Source organism: Neodiprion fabricii, chromosome 6, assembly GCF_021155785.1.
Source record: "Neodiprion fabricii isolate iyNeoFabr1 chromosome 6, iyNeoFabr1.1, whole genome shotgun sequence".
Lineage (NCBI taxonomy): Eukaryota > Metazoa > Arthropoda > Insecta > Hymenoptera > Diprionidae > Neodiprion > Neodiprion fabricii.
Window position 1 is genome coordinate 26,444,712 of NC_060244.1, and position 17,947 is coordinate 26,462,658.

Here is a 17,947-nt window from a genome sequence, read left to right on the forward strand (position 1 = left end):
GTTCGCTGCGCAAATCTTTAACAGTTGATAAAAACAATATTTCAATTTGCAGATGTTGATCGGTGGACAAATATCTTACATTGCCGGTAAGCAGGCGGTGAGAACGGTTTATTGGCGTACCGGAAACAACGGCCGAATGCTGAAGACTGCCAAAACCTGCATGTTCCAAGGGCCTCCAAAGCCAGCTCCGTCCTCAACTTCCGCGGCGGCTGCCTACGCGAGGGATGCCCCGATAAGTAAACGAAAAGTTATCCTCAAGACAAGAGTTTGAAGATAAGATGCAGAGAATCCCCGAAGCGGAAGATGTACATAATTATTAATTTAATAAGTCACTTTTTGTATTACCACAAAGTGTGGAGAAAATAATATCGCGACATTTATTTATTCAACTATCAATATCACTGTGGCATAATTATTACCTTACCCCAATTTGATCCTCCTCGTTATTTCCTGTAGCGTAATGATGTGTAATCATCCAAACGCAGTTCGTAGAATCACAAGATAATGTTTGTTCTCTCCTTATTATCTGTTTTTTGTTCCGACTATGAGTGAGACTCGCACAACGCACGAGCTCTGGTTGGTACACCTGTTGACCTCAAACAGAACTTTATCCCAAAGTACGAAACCTGTGTATCAATCCGTTCAATCTGAAATTAATATTCGTTGAAAAGGGTCATTTCGATGTTCAGCACCTCAACTTTATCCGTTATATTCTCAATTGTCGTAAACACTTCCGATGAAATTAATCATCATGCAGAGTTGCGTCAGCTTCGTTTTTATGCACAGCATAATATGGGATCTGTGGCTGACGGACTCGATCGATTTGTTCTACTTAGAAATCGCAGTCGGAGATCTACGACTAGTACGTCACCTGATAGCGTTAAACATACAATACTACACGGTACAGGCATATCAATGCATCAGTTGCAGTCCTTGAATAAGGAAGAAAATATGTACAATACGTGATCTGATTACTCGTTTGTTGAACTTTTAATCTTCTAAAATTACATGCGGTCCAAAGTCAAGCCTGACAATCGATTACAGGTCAGAGAATGATTAGCAGGGAACCGACAGAAATTACCGAAAAGAACAATGAAACTCAAGACCTATTCACAAATTACAATATCGTGCAAAACCCTTTGAAGAACCTCGATTTAGCGTTGTTGGAAAATAACTTATCCTAGACAGAATAATTGCCGAATTCGGTGTCGCAACACAGCTGTTAGAAATACGGTAGAATATAAGCTGACCTAGCTAATGTGGCTTAAAAAAATATGTCTGTTTCACGATATAATAACGCAGAGTATAAAAAAAAAAAAAAATATGTAAGTAATCAGACGTTCCCGTCCAGCGTTACAGAGATAAAGTGTATAGTAGCAATGGCATTGATCTCGATAAAAGTAGGATGCAGCCACGAGTTCAAGTACGCGAGCAAAAATTTTACAACACAGCCAGGTTAGCCGGCACGAATTCGAGGAGGCTAACAATTCCAGTTGATGAAAAAAAAGGGCGATCTGACGTGCCGTCGCTGCGGTTCAAAATCCCCTTTGATCAGTGTCGGGGACGAAGTTCGCGGGGGTTGGTAAAAAGCGTCTATAGCAAGATTAAAGGGGTGGTGTAGACAAGTGTTGGAAGGAAGGAAGGAAGGAAAGGAGGAAGGAGGGTCGGTCGCATACCGTCGCACGAATGGCGTCTGCGCGACTGACGTCACCATATTGATTTCCCTTTGGTACCGCGAGCGTAGAGTCGGAGCATCGATTTGGCACCTCTCGCTACCAGCTAAAGGGATTGACAGAGAGGAGAGTCCAGTGAGCGAAACAGAGGTGAGAGGTGAGCAAGGTGTCCAGCGAAGCGGCTGGTTGTCCTCAGGAACTGGGAAACAGTGTGGTTGTTCAGCGATGCAGAATTATGGCCACGAGGACTACGACTATGAGACTGGGACTGGACACGACGGTGTTGCCCGCTCCCTTCCGTCGGTTCCTGGCCAGCCTGGAGGACTCGGAGTCCCCGCGGCCCCGGGGATCAGACCCATAGTCGACCCTCAGGCCCAGGGTGAGGTGGACCCGACGGTATACCCCCAGCCGAAGGAGGCTACTCACAAGATTCGTGGGAAGAGCGACATCCTCGAGTACCTGTTCGGCTCCGTAGACCAGGAACTCCTCACCGTGAAAACGTTCTACTTCTTCTTCTACTCTGCGTTCGGTTCCCTGTTCCCGCTGATGGGTGTATACTTCAAGCAGATGGGAATGAACGCCGGTCAGTGTGGTCTTCTCATCGGATCCAGACCCTTCGTTGAGTTTCTCAGCGCTCCGTTTTGGGGCTCACTTGCCGACAGGTGAGCAGTCATGCGGTGACACTCATTTTCGCTTTATTAACACGCATTTCCTTCAATACCGCAACAGCTGACAGGCAGATCTTCCAGATTTTCTCCCAGGTTCGATAAGCGATTATCCTTCTTGGTTCTTCTCCGTGGTGGTAAGGGGCTGAGGCCTTGAATAGGTCGCTACGTCTAATTGGATTTCAGTTCAACTTTAGGTACATACGTAAAGGGAATCAGGGCAGGGCAGCGACCTACTTTCTCAAGGGCAAATAAACTCGCAGAACCCTTGTCTAAACAACGGTGCTGAGCTGCGGGAGATGAGAGATTGATTAACCGGGATTAGTGCCGAAGCTGGTACTGATAGAAGGTCAATAAGCGTTCGATCGGCCATTCTCTCGCAGCGTTGGCGAATGTTTGGAATAAAATTAAGAGCTAACATTGATTAAATTTTGTCTCGGTTGTGCGAAGCAGGTTTGAAACAGAAGCTAGAATAACGGTAAAACGAAATGTATTACCCGTGATTTGCACGTCTTTTCAGATGGCAGAAGGGGAAGATGATTCTTCTCGCATCGCTTTCCTGCTGGATAATCTTCACCCTTCCTCTGGGCTTCATTGAACCACCGGCTATATCGTGCATGGTTTTAGAAAACGATGTGCCGATGCTTAAGAACCCCGAGCGAGACACGCGGATCGGGAAGCGTTCGGTCAGTATGGAGAGCTACTACCGTCCCGACGACGACATGACGGATTTAGAGACGGCGGACAACGTGGTTTTCGAAAGGATTCGCCGAGATGTTGGGGGCTCCGAATACGACCATCGTAGGTCTTCGAAGCGGGTCCGAGCGTCGAGCGATCATGTCAACATGAGGCGAACCCTGGGTTACGATTTAGATAACAATGAAGTTGATGACGCTCGAAGTCCCTACGACCTGGAGGGTAACAGGGTGACGCGCGAGACACATCTCGACCCCGAAGACGGCGTTGCCGAGGATCTGGAGTACAAGCAATTCATGGAAAGTGAGGAGATCCCGGATCCATCCGTCCAATCCGTCGATTTGAAGAGCTTGGAACGGAGAAACAGACCAGCTGACGTTCTGGAATACAAAAGGTTTTTAAAGGTCAGTCAGTCAGTTGGTGAGTCTAGGAAATAACTACTCTTGACTGTCACTAAAGTAGAGCACAGAAACACACAGCCACTTTCTATCCGTGAATCGAATTTTCCAAGAAGTCGTAGACAAAGTGTTGTTCGATATGTAATTTTCACTTTACGGTGAAGACGTGCTTCCTTGACTTTTTCACATGTTCCAGAACGAGCCTTTGGACGAAAGCAGACCGCCGAAGAAGGCTTACACGAAGTCGAAGACGCACGTCAAACCTCCAAGAGAAAAGGTAATGGTGAAGAGAAACATAGTCAGTAGGGGTTCGGACATCCTGCGGCATCACAGGTATAAGAAGTTGGGTAAACGGGAAACGAATTCGAGACAAATTGTCGCTTCGAAAAATGACATTTACGGTATGAGCGTTAAGGGTCTGAGGAAATTGATGTTCGTCGAAGATGTAGAAACGGAAACGTCTGGGGCTAGGAGTCGTCGTTCGGTAAAGGGGTATCACGTCCCACAGTCAAGTGGCCGAAGTCCGTTTCCGGTCACTTACGCCGCAAACTACAACAAAAAAGAGGACGAGGATTTGGTCAAGCCGATGTTCAGTTCAATCGTATACAAAATTTCGGTAAGCTTTCTCATTTTCCACTTCCGTATAACACAACAGGATTGATTATCACTGTGAAAAATGATCTTCGACTTTCCTTACAGGATATCCAAAAGACGTTCTTCCTTTTGCTCCTCCTCGTCATCGTCGGTGAGTTTTTCTCGGCACCTGCGATCACCTTGGCTGACTCTGCGGTCATCACTCTTCTCGGCGAGGACGCAGACAGGTGGGAATATTTAGCGGAATGCGGGACTCCTGAACTTGGCACCACCTCCATTCGTTTCAATGTTGAAGGTACGGACACCAGCGTATGTTCGGAAGTCTGGGATGGGGCTTGGCCATGTTCTTCGTCGGAATCGCCCTTGATCACAGCACCGCGTTTCCGGATCATCCCTGCGAGCCAGACGCCAGAGAAAAAAATTACACCATTTGCTTCGCCACGTTTAGCGTTCTTATGGGTGCAGCATTGATCACCGCCACGCAGATAAACTTCAAGTATGATTTTCCCGTTGCGGAACCGGTGAGTGGAACTGCAAAGATTGCACGATAAACGACGGTAAAAATTGTGGTTCCTGACTTTCGAGCTATGAACTCGATTCTGTTATTCAGGAAGTGTCAAAACCTGCGGCCGAACCAACCCGGGAAGAACAACTTCAGAGTCAATTGTCCCAGCAGCTGAATTTACCGGGCCTTCAAGATTCGTCGGGAAACCCTGACCCCAAGCCCCAACCACCGGAAGGCAAGGTACAAGCGTTTCGTCTGAACAATTGAAACGAGATCCAAAAAATTCTGCGATCTTCTGTCGATCCGTCGAGTTTAAATAAAATCTTGCTGTCTTCCAGACGAAAATGTTCGCGCAAACAACGCGGGAAATTCCCGAATGGGTCACAGTCCTGAACCAGTTCAAGGACCTGAAGTGCGCGTCCTTTCTCTTCGTCGCATGGTTCATGGGATTTGGAATAGGGCTGATATTCACTTTCCTCTTCTGGCACCTGCAGGACTACGGAGGAAGTCCGACGCTCTTCGGAGTAGCCTCGGTGATCAATCACATATCCGAGATCTTCGCCTACTTCTTCAGCTTCAAGTTAATCCGACAAATCGGGCACGTCAAGGTCGGCAAAACACTCCCTCAAATCGCGACCACAATAATCACGACCATTCGATCGGAATACCAATGACTCTTGTTCGAACAGGTCCTCTGTCTGGGACTAGTCGGCAACATACTGCGCTTCTTGTACATTTCGTGGCTGAAGAATCCTTGGTGGGTTCTCCCTTTCGAATTCATGCAGGGAATCACCCACGCCGCAGTTTGGGCAGCCTGCTGCAGCTACATCGCTCACAACACGCCACCCCAGCTGAGATCAAGCGCTCAAGGTGTTCTCCAGGGTCTTCATCACGGATTGGGTCGAGGATGCGGTGCCGTCATCGGTGGAATGTTTGTCGCCAGTTACGGTGAGCTCAGGATTGACGAATCGCTAATAAATCACGACGACAGGCTCGACTTTGAACACGGATCCGTTTCAGGCACCACAGCAACCTTCCGAGCCTATGGCCTGGTCTGCATAGGAGTCTTGGCCGCGTTTATATTCATAAACTTTTACCGAAAGGACACGGGATTCGTCTCGGAACTACCACAGACGGAAGACCCTCACCAAGTGGCCGAAGCAACGCATTTGGCCCCGCACGGAGTTCCCAGCAACGCAATTCCTCGGGCTTTGAGCTCGAGTCGACTTCACGAGCTGGCCAATCAGGAACCGGGATACGGTGCCACTTATCAGACGTCAGGTGGAAACCTGGATATTCCCGGTGGTAACGGAGGCAAGTTTCAGGGATGGTTTCTCACTCTTACGCGCTTCACAGAATTCGCGACGAAATTTTCTTTCTATCCTCTTTTCGCAGGGAACACTAATCCTACGAATCCATTCCTGAACGGCGGAGGAGGCGGAGGAGGCGGTGGAGGTGGAGGCGGTGGTTATAATTACGGAGTGGCCGGCAAAGGGGAAGATGAATTTATTCGTAGGAGCTTCCAGGTCGAGCATGGAATATCCCGTTAATATCGATATTAGACGTTCATTATGTTGTTTGCCCGATAGTGTCGAATGATCAAATCTTCGCGTCTCGCAGTGTCGCGTCCAGTCAAATACGGTACATAACACGCACATAACATACCTTGACGCACAGTACTTGTACTATATTATATGTGTATATTACATTTACATGCTTTCTTCGCCCAGCTACAGCGTTAAAAACCGCACATTTTACGTTAGCTCTTTATTATTTTACATCACCGTCGTTGTCCTGATTTTTTAACTGAGATACGCACTTGTTAGCTCGCTTCTTGGTCGACAAGAATTTTCTCCCGCATGCGTATACCTTTGTACGCCAATCGCCGAGTGGATGTGAAGAAATGTACCAATACGATTCGTTTAACATATTATTCTGCTTGGCAGATCTACAGTGAAGTGGTCGGGAGGGAATACGACTTGGCAAAAGTACCGGAGACCTATCTCCACGCCCAACAGCCCTGCACTAATCCGTTTCACCAGCACGACTACGAGTGGTAACCCAATTGATTATACCGATGAGACAGGACGCGTCGCAGAATTTAACCGTCTTGTTATTTCTCACTCGAGTCTTATATATGGTATTATACATATTACATTATTGCAATTTACGTTTAAAGATAATCGATTGGATCGCTTGTTTGGGAAACAACAAACGAACAACATATCTCGCTATTGATATTACGTTTAAGTAGGTACGCACCTTTGCATGGCGTGAACAAAAAAAAAAAAATTTGCGTAATCCGCTGTGAAAATTATTATTTATGTATTACGTATCGTCAACTGGTTAACTGACGAATTAAATTTTCTGCCATTCATGCAAAAATAAGCAGGGATCAAATTCACGAATTGGGAATGGCTTAAGAGGATAGTAGATACCGCGAACGGGGTAATCAAGTTTCGATGTAATCGGCTACATCGAAGGGTTTTTCTATTTGCGCATTTTTAAATACGATTCATAAAGTCGCGTCACGAACGTTACCCGAGATTTATGTCTAATGATATTCGGTTGTACATGAAAAATATCTCGCCATGTGAAAAAAAAATTACTCAACTAGTAATCGGAACGTTTGTAATTTGGAGAGCAAAATTTTTACCAATATTTGACAAGATTACACTTCTAAAGAAGCACCCCAGTTCCTCGGAGACGTTATACCCTTTTTCAAAGTGTAAAAATACGAAACCTGTAAAGAAACACTTTTAATCCAACCTACACACATCGTGGGATTGTAATTTATATTATATAAATATATTTAACGATAAATATAACGCAGAATGATTTGGAATGCCGCACTGGAAAATTTATACCTGCGGGTATATATTATGCTCGTGAGTGATGAATGTATAAAAGTCGTACGGAAAAAATTACAAAGAAATTTAACACCGATCATTCGGTTGGTAATAGATTCGAGACCGAAAGTTGTTCTTAAGGATTTTCATATCTTAAAACATGAATATCACAATTTGAAAAAACATTATTATACAAAGTTTCCCAATATAGACGTATCCAATCATTATCGTATGCATAAGATATACATAAGTTATGGATTGAAAATCTGTAATAACGATAAAAACGAAGCTTAGCCATCCGTTGATTAAACAAGAACACATATTTTATAGAATGTAATGAGAAGTAAATAAATATATTAAATTATATTATATACAAGTATGGATGAAGAAAAAAGAAAAAAAAAAAAGAAAAAAAAGATATATATATATATACATATATATATACACACACACATATATATATATATATGAAATTCATTTACCCGAATATCTGCGTCACTGTTCTATAGATGTACGTAAGATTCGTTTCGAACAATTCTATTATAAGAAATTTGTTATGTCGACGTGCAAGAATGTACAGCTTCAAAGAATAATACTTGACACAAATTGAGTTATTATCGATCACCATTCTGAAAAAAAAATTCGTAGGTGAAACTAATATCTGACCGGTTAACCGCGGTGCAGTTAGAAACCGCAAGATTAATTATTGGCACGTAACCAAATTATATGCGTATAAGTCCATCCGTTTGGAAATATCATGTAATTTGATGTGGTGATCATCGCGTGTCTCGTATTAATCTGATTGATATAAATTTTGACGTATAACATTGTTGTAAATACTCTCGTGAATTTCTTAGGATATTATTATTATTATTATTACAACGGAATACCAGTTCAAATTTTATGTTGACCGCAATTATATAAATACATGTTGTGAATAAAACTGTATAGATTTTATCCAAAAGTTATATACAATTACATTATATTTTACTATCATATAATAGAGGAGTTTGTCGACATACGTGTATTATATTGCCGATATCGTATGATTAGGATATAAAAAATTTCCTTATACCAGCAAAATCGAAATGAGTTTTTGTACGAAGATCTGAAATTAACTGTTTTTTCAATTGAAACAACTTTGCATGTAATTACGCAATCGTGTCGTCAAAAGGTATTAACATTGGCAAAACGTTTGTTTCATTGTAATTCGAACTACTGTATAGATATACCGTTGCGGCTTTCGTTATTTGAAAAAAGGGTTGAAAAAAAAAAAAGTTATTAATAAAATATTTAAAAGCAAGAGCAGTTTTTGCCGAAGGCATATATTTTGCCGCAAGTCACAATATGAATAAAATATTATTCAGAAGCTAGAGGTATATTAAGTTTACAAAATAATTAGAAAGTACATATTATACAGATAAATATAATGATATTAAATAATTATATATGTGTGTAAGGTTGAATATATGCCACAATGTTACGTATATTATTACGGTTAAGTGCTCCTCGTCCAAACTATGATTTTCCTGGTAAAACGATTAAAATTTGCTGCTTGAATTTTAATTTCTATTTTCCACTATTTTCATCACTTGAAATCCAATTATTGCTTTTTTTTCTGCGTTGTTAACATTACTGTGCACTATAATTAGAGGTGCTCGAAACGTACGATTTTAAAATAAAAATATCCAACACGCATTGGTTGAAACATAAATAAAACGGCGTAGAGATGTTCAAGTGCAGATGTAAAGATTTTTTTAATTATCTTAGATATTGCTTGTTGTCAAGTGTAAAAATAAAAAAAAAAAAAAAACTTCTATATTATGCTAAGCATATCTTGTTAAAGGAGAGGAAAAAATCAACCTCCCGGCAAAAACACATACATATCATTAAAAAAAAAAGTTCAAACCTATAAAGCCTATAAATTTACATGTAAGAGATAAAATTTACGAGAAAAAAAAAAACAACAAACAAATTGTCATACTTTACATGTTATTATAAGAACGTGAATATCATTTCATTGACATAAGTGAACCGTGCAAAAGTCCTTTGAAATAATTGTAAATGTTGCTACAATGTTATTTGCAGAATGATATTTCAGTAACGCAATATTTTGAACCAATCATTTGAATCAATTATTATGAACAATGTACAACGCGTTTGAAATCATACGAATCTGAATTTCATTCAATCATTTACGGGATATTGCAAAGTATGACAATAATAACTGGGTAATAGATAATACCTTTTATAGGAAATGTATCAAGATAAATGTAATATAAGAGTTTGAAGTGTTAAAAAAAAAAATGGCTTTGCTTTTCTATTTTCCTTTTATGTATTCGTTTTTTCGTTTCATTAAACTCTTTTGTTTGCCTGCTTCGACCTGCAAATTTACATTTCACGGTTAATATCACAGGGAGATATAAGATTCGCTGCGTTGCGTTTTTCTCGATTCTTTGCGGATATCGTGACCAGAACGCGGGGGAAAAAGAAGGTAAGATTTTTGAACTTACATCAAATATAACTATTGAAGATGAAACGTTTAAACAAAAAAAAAGAAACACATCTCAGCAGAAAAAGGTCTGCACAACATTATCACCAAAAAACAGGTGCAACATGGATATAAATTTACATTTGGTACGAACATGGTGTCTTTAATGAGTTTTTTTTCTTTCCTTTTTCATTAATCATATACATGTTTCAGAACTGTGTGGACATTTAAATTTTAGTTGGCATCTTACTTTCTGATATACAGTCATACTTATTAAATCGTAAACGCAATCATCAATATGATGCAAATACCTTGGTCAAAACATTTGAGAGATTTTCATCTTGTTTCTCAAGTCCATTAAAATTCCTTTTTTCTTTTTTTGTCAATTTTTATATACATATATGTATGTGTGTATGTATAATGTTTCGATATTTCTTGATAGCTTCGAGTGATTATACAGAAAAACGATGATAATAATAAGAAAATTCATTCGATAAAAATATGCGTATAATCCAAAAAAATAAAAATGAGGATAATCACAGAAGTTTGTGACCATATTACTCATTAAAAAAATATTATGTAACAAACATGTACGTATAATTTTTTGACGACTAGGACAGTATATAAGGTAACAATAAAAAGTAACGTGTAAAACCGGAATTCAATAGTGGCTGACTGAAAGAGATGGGAGAATTTATTGATATGAAACTAAAATAATATGAGATATATTACATTCAACATGTAACGAATGCAAATCTTTTTCTTCACAATATTATGTATTCGTTTCAGCGTATGCGTAATGTAACTAACTATAATTGGATCGTCCCAAAAATTCTTCTTGCAATAGATATAATTTTATGGAATGCGATAAGTGATATGTGATTTTAATTGAGTCGTTTGACCTCATTTTACACCCCGCACATCAATTTGAAAAAGGGCGTAACTCGCAAAATAGATTTTAGCAATTTTTCAATCAAATGTTTAATTATTATACTGGATTAGATCCAGGTTCAAGCTACCGAAACGTTGAAAAAAGATAGCCGGAAAAAAAGGACGACCCAATCCTTTGTCGCGTAACAATAATCGAAGAAATACTCAAACTAATTTGGCAAGTTTAATTGAATAATTATCTAATAATACTACGATTTAATAATTAATTATTAACTCGTCGAACATTGTTCTCGATATTCATCACTTTTTATAACTAGAGGCACTAGTTAAGCTTAAAATCTAACAGGCTGAAATGTTCGTCGATGATCGATACTTGTAATTTTTTTTTTTTCTTTTCTTACCACTTTTTTTTGTTAGGTTTCGTTTTCTTGTAATTTATTCTTTTCTTTTTTTTAATAGGGTTTCTAACTGTTTATATGATCAACCTATGTATCTATAATTAGAGAGAGAATATTACTACGCATAATATGCATGTATGTGAATGTTTCTAATTAAGTATCAACTGTTGAAACTTTTATACGTATTTTAATTAATGCGAATCTACAATATTCGCCACAACGCTATATCCTGTATGGGCTACTTCTTTTTTTTATTTTTTAATTTTTTTTTTTTTATTTTTGTTTTTGTGGTAATATTATGTAAGATACGAAGTGAAAGAAGACATAGTCTAAGACTTTGTTAACACGTGCGAAATTTTTGTCGGTTTATTTTTACCATTTTACTTTATTTCAACGTTATTTTTTATTTGTATATTACTTGGTTCTTGAAACGTCGCGTAAAAAATCAAATTGGGCAGAATTCGAAAAGCGATGAACGAATCAACTTTTATGAACAAAACTGGTTTAATATTTCGAGTAATATTTTTCAATTGTCAAAAGTTTCTAATAACATTTTTGTCAAAAATAAAAACACAATGCAAATAGGATTGGGAGAAAAAAGAAAATTGTCTTGGCATCTGCATACCAGAAAACAGTAAAGCCTTGATCAAGGATTTCGGGTAAGAAAAATTGACATTCAATATTGAAGAAAATTTTGCAACGATCATGATATACTAATTTTGTTGAATGTAAGAAGTTTTGAGCTTTTTATCCTAAGTATTAAACACTCAGTTAAAATCGTTCTATTAAAATTTTAAGGAAGAGGATATATAACTTGTCGAGGAAATGACGTTCGATAGTCAATAATACTAATACTCGCTAGTGTATTTTTGGTACACTCAGATCTCGGTTTTGGAAGCAATTCGAGATAAAATATTCCAAGATCGAAGACGCGCGACGACCCCTCATGCAGCCTCGGTTGTAACCGTAAAGAGATATGTTTGTAACGTGAACCAAGATACAATGATAAAAATCGAGATCCGAGTATAGGTGGTACGATAATAATCATCTATTGAGGCTTTGGCTTGAACAAGAACTTTAACATTATAAATTACCTTCGCTTAATCAGAACAAACTATATAGTTCCTAAAAGTATACAGACTTTTGCGCAAAACTGGACCGTCTTCGAGCAGTGTGACACTACGGCAGAATTATCGTGAGTTTTGTTTTCGTCGTCTTATTTTTGTTCTGGTTTTCTTTGCTTTCATTTCAATTAGCTTCTTTCAATTTTTTGTCACTAATACTGGCACAGTGAGGCAATAATCATAGGACTTTCTAACGTCTCTTCTTAGAAATCACTACACACTAGTAATCCAGCTTTGTATTCATTTGAGCACATCTGATTTCGAGCTTGATTGAACAGTTTGATTGGTTAGCAAAAAACAACAAGAGGTTTGTTTGGCAATGATAAAAAAGAACGAGCACAATATTAATAATAACATTACATAATAAAGATTGTAAGGATCCAAAGGTAGTTGGAAAAACAGGGTGACAACGATTTTGCACAAATAAAATTCCCTGAAATTTTCCGTCAAGAAATTTAGAATTCCCCGAAGATTTCCCACGCAACTTAGGTTGGGTAGCTTTTATGAACAAAAGCTCCAGAAGTTGTGCGCTTTGAATACATTAATTTGTATCTAAAACCACATAGTATTGCTTCGTTTCGCACAAATAATTTGAAATTGAACAACACCACGTCTGAAAGTTAGGTCAACTGAATTTACGAAGCATAACTGATGTTTGACAACGATTTTTAAAAAAATACACTTTTCCCTATGATTTATTATAGTTGCCTGACTTTTCCCGATGGACGAAATCCCCTGATTATTCCTGGTTTTCCCGGTTTGTCGCCACCCTGATAAAGTATAGCAAGAAATTATATCGTAACTTATTGAGATTGGTTTTAGTTCACAGCCATTAGGGATGCAGTATGTAAAACTATCTCCTCTTGTAAATTCAAAGCGAATATCAACGACCATTAAGGTGATGTCTGTGCAAGAAATAAGTTTAAAGAACAAAAAATTCTACAGACCTCTATAATTCTCATCTTCGGTCAATGAGATAAAAAATGCATTTGACAAATGAAAATCATAGCCCACGTTGTCTTGCGATTAGCATAGAAGAAAAAAAAAAAAAAAAATAAAAAAACTGACTTAGAGATATCTTAAAACCTTAATCCAAAACCGATATTTGGATTCATCTACGATAGATTTATTAGATGTTACCTAATAAAATTGAGAGCAGTGGAGCGGTAAGAGAAATTTTTTAAATTACAAATTACTGACACTAGATATAAACTACATAATTGTCTTTTAATTCTACAAAAAAGGGTAGATATGTTTAACTGGTATTCTCATTGTCTTTATCGTTGAGGTTTTTTAAACATCAAAACAACGAAAAATCTAAGGCCACTACGCGTTTATTGTAAAACGTTCTACTACAGTGAAATAACGTACCTTATATTTTACTACCAGTCTATCGATCATTATTTCATTGTACTTCTAGGCAAGAGAATTATGATACTAGTCAAAGTCAATTGATCTATAAATGGACCATAACTGGGTTTAAGACTAAATCGATTAATCACTGCACTGGGAAGAGTGAAAGAAAATCGGTTTGAAATGGACCCCCACCTTTTCAAACTTACTCACTGGTACTTTTGAGTTTTCTAACTCAATTCAGAGTTATGGACTAGACGAATCATAATAAAAATATGAGACTAATCGTCTCAAACCACCTTGTACAAGGAATTCAATAATTCTGTTGACAAGCATGGTCCAAGTTTAGTATGACTTTATACGAATGATAAAACCTAGTGATAATGTATATGATTTTCGAGGTTCGAGAGAACGATCTAAAAGAATGAATTCTCAAATACTTAGAATTCTATACCTCGTTCCCTTTAATAAAAGTCAGTGTATCCCTAAATAGTTGAAAGATTAAAATTTAGCTGAGATCCTATGATTTATGCTTTACTGGTGCCAAACTCTGCCGCGACATGACACGCCGAGCGAGCGATCTATTTTACGCTAGGAACTACATACTCCGAAATTCTGAATCCCGTTCTATCGAAAGGCTCAGAAATTACCGAGCCTAGTCAGATATCAACTTCAAACATATCTTGCTCTATTGGCTTTTTTACCCAGCTTCCAAGTTGTGCTCTCACAAAAGCATCCTTTAGTTGACGTTTGGCCAGCTGCATAGTAAAACAAACATGCTTTTACATAACTCCAAGGAGTCAATTCCACTTATTTGCTCGGTGTATTACTATAGCGATAATCGATAACTTTCCAGAACTAATAAGCATGCTTAGTCTGTTTAACATTAAAAATCAAGGTAGTGTTCCTCTGCAATTTATGGAATTACTAAACAAACTGAAACAAAAGTGCTCAAGTTGCTGCCCATCGGTTACTCGAAAGTAAAAAATAAAAAAAACTCCACTAGCGCTTTTGTGATTAGCTGTAAACTCATTCATTTTCGACCTCGGATATTTTTGTAACTATGGAACTGTAGTAAATTGAAATTTGATAAATTGACTTACCGAATAATCTTCGACGGACGATTTAGCGTCGAAATAATGACGACAGTTGTGAGAGTCCACATATTCAATCATGTTTATTCTTCCAACCAGGTTGAAGAACTTTCTAAACAAACCCTGCTTGGATATTCTCGACGGTTTCCCAACTTCGTCTTTTCCTGTAGTGCAATTGATAACTTCAGCATCCGTCTGACCTGTGAAAATATTGTTATCCGTCTGTCATTCAACAACTTGAAATGCCAACGATTCCTTCGATATTCGGATTTAATTTACACTCAACAATAATACTAAGATTATCACAGTGACGCACCAATTGTCCAATTAACGCTGTAGTTGGGTGCTTTTCCCGGTTGTCTGACCTCCGAAGATGTGATTAAACTCATAAGCGGTTTGTTCAGTCGGTATGGTGGCGGCAAACCCTGAATTGTGTTTTCGATACGACCACAAACGGCACGGTACATGTGGCTGGGATTTAGCAGGCTGCCAAGAACGATGCTGTGTAAGTAAATTGGCTCGATGAAGTGACTCAGAAGAGCACCTTGTACTCCCAAAACGTTCCATCGAGCTATTTTGTCCGAGCACGACATCGTCAACAGCCTTTGACCCTAAAAATGGAATAGGGCCACACTATGTAGACAATTTTTAGATTTGTAACGATTATTACACTACTCATCAACCCCTCGCATCTATTCGCTGCGAAAATTTAACTCACCATAAGCACGCCGTCCCAAGTTTGGATGCCTTCGCTGCTTTTAACAGGAATAGTACCCTCTCCAGATTCGATTTTCGTTCTGAGTTGACCTCTTGCTCGTCTGTTGGGGTGTTTGTCGATCGCTTCATTTTCTTCGTGAGGTGAAAATATCCTGGCATCTCCGCACGGCGCAGTATTTATATAGAGATGGAATTGTATTCCGTCTTTTAGCTTGTAGCCTTTTTTCGTTGCCTCTAAAATCGATTCCTCGGCCCGATGTTCCAGATGTAGTTCTAGCTGGTTATATAAATACTCACACAAGCATCTTCGTGCTACTACCTCAGCGTGGCAATCATTCAGAGCACCCCCACTGACACTCAAGTGCTCACCAGACACGCATTTGGTACCTTATAGTAAACCAAACGATTTCAGTAAAAAAATTCACCTCAATTACACAACAAATTTTGAAATTTTCAAAGCATAATAATACAAAGAAAAATCAAAAATCTGGTCGAACAGGGCATCCATTTTAATCCCTATAAAAAATTTCAAAATGATTCAAGATTTTATGGACAAAAATTACGATTCATAGCTGGTATGTGATTTGTGATTAGCATTCCTAATATTTACAGGTTCCGCTAGATTCTGCAATCTTTGAACACAATTCAAGATCGATGCATTGAAAATAAAGGTAAGATTTACGAAAACGAACAACAAATGAAACCAAAAATAGTAGTAGAAAATGAGGTTTGTTATTACCAGTTGTAACACAAATAAGTTCTGCATCGGCTCCACGAGTCTGCACAATCCCAGCCAGAACCTTGCGTCTTGCGTGCTGAGGTTTATTCTGCATCAATTCAGTGAACTTCTGGCTGACCATTTTACCTATTTTATCAGCGAGCATTTGAGGCAGGGTCATCTGTTCTTGCCAGTGACCACCGCTAGAGAAATTAGAGATAACACGAGCTGGTAGAGGGCTTCTGAAAGAAGAACTATGGACGTTCTTCAATTTAGCAAGGGCAGCTTTGCTAGCCGCCGCCTTGGCCAGTTTCTTACTAGGACCAGTGCCCTCGAATGTTTCACCATCTATGGTAACGGCGATCGTGAATTTAGCATAGCTTTCTCCACTGTCTGATATGCACTTATAAATAACACCGGGATACAGTTCGTTGATTAGAGCGACTGGTCCTTTGTCCAGAAATTTATTTGTATTTTTAGGCTCATGATTGAGAGTCTTAAACGTATTTACTAAGTGGTTATCTCTCTCGGTTACATCGCTCGTAAAATCTGGCTCTATAGGAATCACTGGATGGCATACCAAGTTGATGGCTTGGTGAACTTCTGGGGCATTTCTAAATTGAACGATATTTCTCAATGCCAATTCCGCCGCTGCATGTTTTGCCATTTTCTTTGTGCGCCCTTTTCCTTCGTAAATTTGATCATCTATCTGAACTGCTATAGTGAATATCGGGGCATGAGTCGGCCCAGTTTGACGAACAACTTTGTAAACAGCTCCAGTTTTCAGTTCGTTTAATGCGCAAACGGCGTTCTTTGGCTGGGGATTTTTATGCTTCTTTTTTGGGGGTGAACCACCTAAATAAATTGTGGTAAAACTTAGGAGCAGAATAATGGCCAAGGGTGCTATTTAATTAGAGTAAAAGTGAGACGGATCTTGAACGGCATGCTAGTTCTGATTTCTTCACGCTAAACGCAACGCAATTAGTGTACAGTAGGAATATCATTCAATTATCTCATGCTCTTAAAGGTTGTAACGGATTCGGTTACAGTGTCTCAGCAACGAAATAGCACCCTAAGGCTTATGGAAGGGAAATTGAACGAAGGGCTCTACGAAACTGTTTAAAATTGCTAGCGACAGGAGAGGCCGGCTGAGGTCTGCGAGGTGTAAAATCAATGTGGAAAGAAAGGATTGTGACATATCTTAGAATTAGGGGGAGGGATCAGAGAAGTAGTACGAGATTCAGCAGGGTGATTGAAAAAGCGAAGAGGTACTAACCTTCGTTATCGGAAACCGCGGGCCTCTTAAGGCTCGGATTACAGGGGTTAGGTTGGTCCATCTGAAAGGGTGAGGACGAGTCAGTGTAGGCTTGTGAATAAGAGAGAGCAAGATCTAAAAATACCCCTAATTGGAAAGCCAGGGGTTGGCACTTACCTCCGTCGAGTGTTTCGCCTGCAGCCTCCCCAAACTACCCTCAGAATACCGTTGTTCTGAAAGATGAATTAGTTTGAAAGAAGAGAGTCGTGACGGCGTAAGGATTGTTTTCGAGTTGAGTTTTTTTTATTAGAACCCGAACGTTACCTCGGGAGTTTTTCGCGGCGTCGTTGAGGCTCGACACGCCGTTCGACATGCTTGCTATTATTTTATTATTAATATTTAGTGTGTAAACGGTAAGACACGCCAAGTTGAAAGCAACCACCACACTATAAACCCTTGCAGGACTGCATTACATTGATTTTGATTACTACACTGAAGGTGGCAACGCGGACAGCGCCACTGCGGC

The 17,947-nt window shown here is 39.2% G+C and overlaps 2 protein-coding genes across 6 annotated transcripts; one reads left to right on the plus strand and one right to left on the minus strand.

Moving 5' to 3' along the window:
• Positions 1-417: 417 nt before the first annotated feature.
• Positions 418-17,901, minus strand: LOC124184705 (double-stranded RNA-specific editase Adar). 5 transcript variants are annotated; one of them, XM_046574711.1, is made up of 8 exons: positions 17,746-17,897; positions 17,599-17,654; positions 17,443-17,503; positions 16,188-17,021; positions 15,450-15,835; positions 15,048-15,342; positions 14,741-14,931; positions 418-647 (listed from the first exon to the last, which is right to left on the minus strand). In XM_046574711.1, exons 1-8 carry the CDS (start codon positions 17,792-17,794, stop codon positions 543-545), a joined length of 1,977 nt encoding a protein of 658 aa, XP_046430667.1. In that variant the 5' UTR covers positions 17,795-17,897; the 3' UTR covers positions 418-542. The 5 variants fall into 5 exon arrangements, with proteins under 5 accessions (XP_046430667.1, XP_046430671.1, XP_046430668.1 ...); XM_046574715.1 differs by lacking the exons at positions 418-647; positions 14,741-14,931 and adding exons at positions 1,442-1,480; positions 10,481-10,482 and having other exon boundaries at positions 15,264-15,342; positions 17,746-17,901; XM_046574712.1 differs by lacking the exon at positions 418-647 and adding an exon at positions 8,488-14,395 and having other exon boundaries at positions 17,746-17,896.
• Positions 1,541-7,237, plus strand: LOC124184716 (major facilitator superfamily domain-containing protein 6). Its single transcript, XM_046574740.1, has 12 exons — positions 1,541-2,335; positions 2,859-3,177; positions 3,256-3,438; positions 3,629-4,048; positions 4,132-4,253; positions 4,322-4,547; positions 4,637-4,771; positions 4,870-5,139; positions 5,221-5,479; positions 5,552-5,845; positions 5,927-6,057; positions 6,478-7,237. The coding sequence occupies exons 1-12, from the start codon at positions 1,899-1,901 to the stop codon at positions 6,589-6,591; spliced, it is 2,910 nt and encodes a 969-aa protein (XP_046430696.1). The 5' UTR covers positions 1,541-1,898; the 3' UTR covers positions 6,592-7,237.
• Positions 17,902-17,947: the final 46 nt, after the last annotated feature.

Coding starts and splice junctions, on each gene's coding strand:
- LOC124184716 (XM_046574740.1), top strand. CDS start 1,899: ATGCAGAATTATGGCCACGAGGACTACGACTATGAGACTGGGACTGGA. Junction 5,140..5,220: donor GACAAATCGGGCACGTCAAG/GTCGGCAAAACA, acceptor TTGTTCGAACAG/GTCCTCTGTCTGGGACTAGT. Junction 6,058..6,477: donor TTATTCGTAGGAGCTTCCAG/GTCGAGCATGGA, acceptor TCTGCTTGGCAG/ATCTACAGTGAAGTGGTCGG.
- LOC124184705 (XM_046574711.1), bottom strand. CDS start 17,794: ATGTCGAACGGCGTGTCGAGCCTCAACGACGCCGCGAAAAACTCCCGA. Junction 17,655..17,745: donor CGCCGCGAAAAACTCCCGAG/GTAACGTTCGGG, acceptor TTCATCTTTCAG/AACAACGGTATTCTGAGGGT. Junction 15,836..16,187: donor ACTTATTTGTGTTACAACTG/GTAATAACAAAC, acceptor GTTTACTATAAG/GTACCAAATGCGTGTCTGGT.